Here is a 5,823-nt window from a genome sequence, read left to right on the forward strand (position 1 = left end):
TTCCCAGCACCAGGGTCTTTCCCAATGAGTTGTCTCCTTTAGATCGAGTGGCCAAAGCATTCGTGCTTCAGCATCAGTCCTTCCAATGAATACTCAGGTTGCTATCCTTTAGGATTGACTGGTTTGATCTCCCTGCAGTCCAATGGACTCTCAAGAGTCTTCTCCAGCACCACAGTTCAAAAGCATCAATTCTTCAGCACTCAGTCTTCTTCATTGTCCAACTCTCATATCCATACACGACTACTGGAAAGTCACAATTTTAACTGTATGGACCTTTGTCTATGTTTGTCATAGCTTTCCTTCCAAGGAGCAATCATCTTTTAATTTCATGGTTACAATCACAATAATTTTGGAGGCCAAGAAAATACACTCTGTCATGGCTTCCACTTTTTCCCCTTCCATTCGCCATTAAGTGATAGAACCAGATGCTATGATCTTCATTTTTTGCATGTTGAGTTTTAAGCCAGCTTTTTCATTCTGCTCTTTCACCTTCTTCAAAAGGCTCTCTAATTCCTCTTTGCTTTCTGCCATTAGGGTGGTGTTATCTGCATATTTCAGGTTTTTTATATTTCTCCTGGAAATCTTGATTCTAGCTAATGACTCATCCAGCCTGGCATTTTGCATGATTTACTCTGCATATAAGTTAAAAAAGCAGAGTGACAATATACAGCCTTGACGTACTCCTTTCCCAATTTGGAACCGGTTGGTTGTTCCATGTCTGGTGCTAACTGTTGCTTCTTGACCTGCATATAGATTTCTCAGGAGGCAGGTTAGGTGGCCTGGTATTCCCACCTCTTTGAGAATTTTCCACAGTTTGTTGTGATTCACACAGTCAAAGGCTTTAACATAATCCATGAAGCAGAAGTAGATGTTCTTCTGGAATTCCTATGCTTTCTCTATGATCCAACAAATGTTGGTAATTTGCTCTCTGGTTCCATTGCCTTTTATAAATCCAATTTGGACATCACGATGTTTTCAGTTCATGAACTGTTGAAGCCTAACTTGAAGGATAATGAGCATAAGCTTACTAGCATGCAAACTGAGTGCAACTGCAAAGTAGTTTGAACATTCTTTGGCACTGCCCTTCTTTGGGATTAGAATGAAAACTAACCATTTCTAATCCTGTAGCCATTGCTGAGTTTTTCAAATATGCTGACTTACTGCACTCAGCACTTTAACAGCATCATCTTCTAGGATTTTAAATAGCTCAGTTGAAATTTCATCACCTCCACTAGCTTTGTTTACAGTAATGCTTCTGCACTTGATTTCACACTCCAGGGTGTCTGGCTCTAGGTAAGTGACCACACCACTGTGATTACCTGGTCATTAAGACTTTTTTGTACAGCACTTTTGGGTATTCTTGGCACTTCTTAATCTCTTCTGATTCTGTTAGGCCCTTGCCATTCTGTCCTTTACTGTGCCCATCCTTGCGTGTAATGTTCCCTTGATATCTCCAATTTTCTTGAAGAGATTTCTCGTCATTCCCATTCTATTGTTTTCCTCTACTTCTTTGTGTTATTCACTTAAGAAGGCTTTCTTATCTCTCCTTGCTGTTCTCTGAAACTCTCCATTCATTTTGGTTTATTTTCCCTTTCTTCCTTGCCTTTCACTTCTCTTCTTTACTCAGAATTTATGTATACCTATTTATGATTTATAAATTATATATTAACATACTACTTTATAGTATATAAGGGCTTCTCTGGCTGGTGGCTCAGGTGTAAAGAATCTGCCTGCAATGCAGGAACCACAGGAACACAGGTTCGATCCCTGGGTTGGGAAAATCCCCTGGAGAAAGGCATGGCAGCCCACTCCAGTATTCTTGCCTGAAGAATCCCATGGGCAGAGGAGCCTGGCAAGCTACAGTCCACAGGGTGGCAAAGAGTCAGACACAACTGAAGCGACTTAGCATGCACGCACAGTATATAAAGTAGCATGTGATGTGCTAAGTCACTTCAGTCATGTCTGACTTTGTGAGACCCTGTGGACTGTAGCCTTCAGGCTCCTCCGTCCATGGGGATTCTCCAGGCAAGAATACTGGATTGGATTGCCATGCCCTCCTCCAGGGTATCTTCCCAACCCAGGGAGTGAACCCACAGCTCTTCCAGCTCCTGCTTTGCAGGCAGATTCTTTACCACTGAGCCACCAGGGAAGCCCATAAAGTAACACATTAATATATAACTTATAAACCATAAACAGGCATACATAAATTCTATTGCGGGCTCAGTCTTTTTTAATCCATAGAGGATTGTTATCAAAATGTTTGGTAACCATTGCAAAATAATGATTTTCCACATATATAAGGAGAATTTAAATGTACTATAAGAATATCTTATTGGGGCATAGCAAGAAGCAGCAGCCATAAACTATGAATTTCTAAATAAAATACTGTTAATTCATTTGGTACAGCACTTAATACAATGCTAACTAAAGAGAGATTACTAATAAATAATAGAATTTTGAGTTAGGAAAGAAATTATGTATCACCTATTTCAAGTCTCAAACGAGGTAACTACAAGCTGGAAAGAATAATGTTTTCCATGTCATATGCCTGACTCATAGTGACAGAGCCAGGTACAGATCCCAAATTTCTGAAACCTTTGTCTTTCAACTATTCAACACATAAACAGACAGAAAAACCGACAAATATATAACAAAGTATTCTCTTTGTGACCCCATGGAGAGAAAGAGAATACTAGGTTATCTGCTACTTAATTTCAAAGACCCTTTCTTTTTGTTAAATTTCTGTCTTTATGTCTTTCTGTGTCCATGATGGCTCAGCAGGTAAAGAATCTGCCTGCAAGGCAGGAGATCTGAGTTCAATCCCTTGGTCAGGAAGATCCCCTGAAGAAGGAAATGGCAATTCACTCTAGTAGTCTTACCTGGAGAATTCCACGGATAGAGAAGCCTGGCCACCTACAGTCCATGGGGTCACAAACAGTTGCACATGACTGAGCAACTAACACACACACACACACTCACACACACCCTAGCATTCTCACTACTTTATTGTCTTCTATTTAACCATATTTTTATTTTTGCTTTTTTCCTAGGCTTCCCAAAATCACATGCTGTTTTAGAAAAAGGAATAGTGAATTTTCTTTTTTATCATGTTAATTTTTAAGCCACTGTATATCAGAAAAATTCAAACCTGAAGTTAATCCTGCTTTTGTCCATCTTTTCTATCCAAAACAGCCTCTGAACTCTAAATGCCTTTCTTTCTTATCAATAATCCTCTGTAAACAATCCAGCACAAGAAATATGTGCCCAACCCTCCCGGAAGGAAAGATGGGATGAAAAATGCTAAAGAGAAATTTAAAGTATTTATGGAGATTATTCAAACCTGTTTTGAATAACTGTCTTATATCTGTGTTGTCCCTTCACATTTTGCAGCATTTAAGAAATCTGATTGTATCTCCTCAGACACTGGGTCAACCACAGCTATGTTACCTAACAGTTTTGTCATATATCGGGAAACTGATAACCCTTTTGGGTTGAGAATAGTGAATGTCATACAGTAGATAATCGCTTAGCAAAGTGTCCAGCATAAAGTTAGGCATACACTACCTAATTCTTTTTAAGTCAAACACTTATAGTCAAGTGAAGTGAAACACCCGAGGCCTCATCTTTCCTATTAGGATACTGAGAAATGCAGACTTTTCCTCTATGGAGACTTAGAGTTCACGGCATTTAGGGAGTTGGCTAAATTCTTAAAAGGACTGGGAGGGATTAAACAACAACAACAAAAACATGCCTCTGGAATGGCCAAGGTTTCAGCCACACACCACACCAGGACAGCAGGCCCCTCCTCATTCCTTTCCCTCTCAGGGGCAGAAGAAACTACATTTCCCAGTGGCCCCCAGGCAGCTTCCGGTGCAGCGCGCCGGCGCTACTTCCGGGCATATCTTTTACGTCAGTTCATGGCACCCGACTTGGGGCTGAGGCTCATTTTCTCAACATGGGTTCTTTCGTTTCACAGCCCCTTGAGCCGGACAAGTTCGTTGCGCTTCCTGAGGCCCCCTCCACCGCTAAGCCCGCACAGGTCACTGCACCCGGAGCGCCAGCCTCTCCGGCGCAAGCCCCTCTATTTAATAACTGCTGGAGCTGTCGCGTGCTCTCCGGGTCGGGGCTGATAGGGGCAGGCGGGTATGTGTACTGGATGGCGCGGAAGCCCATGAAGCTGGGATATCCCCCGGGTCCTGGGACTATTGCGCAGATGATCTTCGGCATCAGTGAGAGTCTGGGCACCACCCTTGGGCTGTGGGAGAGGTAGAGGGAGAAGAGGAGATCACACACGTGGGGCGAGGAGGGACGGGAGGGGGGCGAGGCACCCGGGTTGGTCACGTGGCGGCAGGCATCCCCTCCAGTAAGACGCGCGGGGCGGGAAGAAGTAGTTGCTGGGATACTTTTTTTGCTTTTTTTTTTCTTAAATAACACTATAGAACTCTAGACTCAATCTTTTTAATTCTATAGAGAACTATTAGAAATAGGTATGAGCATAGTAGTCCAGTTTTCTTGTTGAACAAACCCAGACACAGAGAAGTAAATATGTTTGCTGTCAGACATCCAGGATGTGACACACAGCCAGTCTTTGATCCCGGGTTTATGTGTCACCAAAACCCATGCTGCTTTTCTAGGTTGTGGAGAAAGCCTGAGTGAGGGCACTTGACCTTTGGCTTTGAAGGTAAACTGTAGACAGGGGTTCAAAGCCCACATAAGAGGTCTTCTGTGTATTGTGACCCCGTAGTTTATTATTTGTAAGGATACTAAGTGATGGTCAAGATGTCTTCTGGTAAAATGTAGTGATTCTTTTAGCTCTTTAGACCAGTTGAGTGAATAGAATTTTAATTTTTCATATCACTTATCTTCTTAACTAGATTGCTTAGATCAATTACTTTTTTGCATAGGGAAAGTAACAAATTTTTTCTCTCAACTTTCCTTTTCTGAGCTTCACTCTTCTATAAGAAATCTTCAAGGATTACGGTTGACATATATGAAAGCACTTGGTACTTTCATAGCACAGAAAGTACTGTTTTGTTTGTTTTCCCCCTAGGCATTGCTTGCTGGGGTGTGGTCATCCTGTCAGACCCCAAAGGGAAGGCCTTCCGCACTGGATGAAGGTACCACCGGTGAATTTGTCATCTCTCCACGTCCCCATGACACACAGAGGAAGCATGGCACTTACAGATGTTCTGGACAGAAACGTGGACATTGACAGACTTCAGTCCTGCAGATACGACATGACTAAAAAGACAAACATGGATTGTCATTCATGGGCCATGACTGTTTATGGCATTCTTTGCAGGTTCCACAGGGACCAATAAATCCCTGAGAAAAAGAGAAGAGGTTCTGTGTCTTATTTGAGGAAGGAGGGTATAATTGTAAATATATATATATAGAGAGAGAAAGTGATAAATCAAATGGGAAAGTTAGCTAAAATTATTTTCAATAGTTCTTTTTATCATACTTTTCCTATAATTGGGTCAGCACCTACTATCTTGGATAGGTATCATATAATACACAGAAGTACATAAAACATGTATGTGCATACTGCTCATACTTCCCAAAGCATTGTCAGATCCATGACCTTTTGAGAGTTTACCAGCTATTCTGAGGAGATTATGTCATTGATGGTAAGTGAACACTAAAGAGCCCTAGTGATATGCCCAGGGTCATTCAGCGATGGTGTTCGGACTTGTCTTTCAGAACTAGGATTGTTCCCAGGAAGTAAGAATTACCTTTATGAAACAATTGGATAAGCATAAAAATCAGCATAAAATAAAAAGCTTAAGTACCAAAATACTTGAGAGAAATTCAAAATCTTTT

The 5,823-nt window shown here is 41.4% G+C and overlaps 1 protein-coding gene across 2 annotated transcripts; it reads left to right on the forward strand.

Annotated features, from left to right (window-relative positions):
• Positions 1-3,908: 3,908 nt before the first annotated feature.
• Positions 3,909-5,340, forward strand: DMAC1 (distal membrane arm assembly component 1). Of its 2 annotated transcripts, none has more exons than XM_055427868.2 (2): positions 3,909-4,229; positions 5,051-5,340. In XM_055427868.2, exons 1-2 carry the CDS (start codon positions 3,956-3,958, stop codon positions 5,113-5,115), a joined length of 339 nt encoding a protein of 112 aa, XP_055283843.2. In that variant the 5' UTR covers positions 3,909-3,955; the 3' UTR covers positions 5,116-5,340. The 2 variants fall into 2 exon arrangements, with proteins under 2 accessions (XP_055283843.2, XP_055283842.2); XM_055427867.2 differs by having other exon boundaries at positions 3,909-4,143.
• Positions 5,341-5,823: the final 483 nt, after the last annotated feature.

The sequence above is a fragment of the Moschus berezovskii genome, chromosome 7 (genome assembly GCF_049115385.1).
Source record: "Moschus berezovskii isolate FMDL1 chromosome 7, NW_MosBer_1.0, whole genome shotgun sequence".
NCBI classification, from domain to species: Eukaryota; Metazoa; Chordata; class Mammalia; order Artiodactyla; family Moschidae; genus Moschus; species Moschus berezovskii.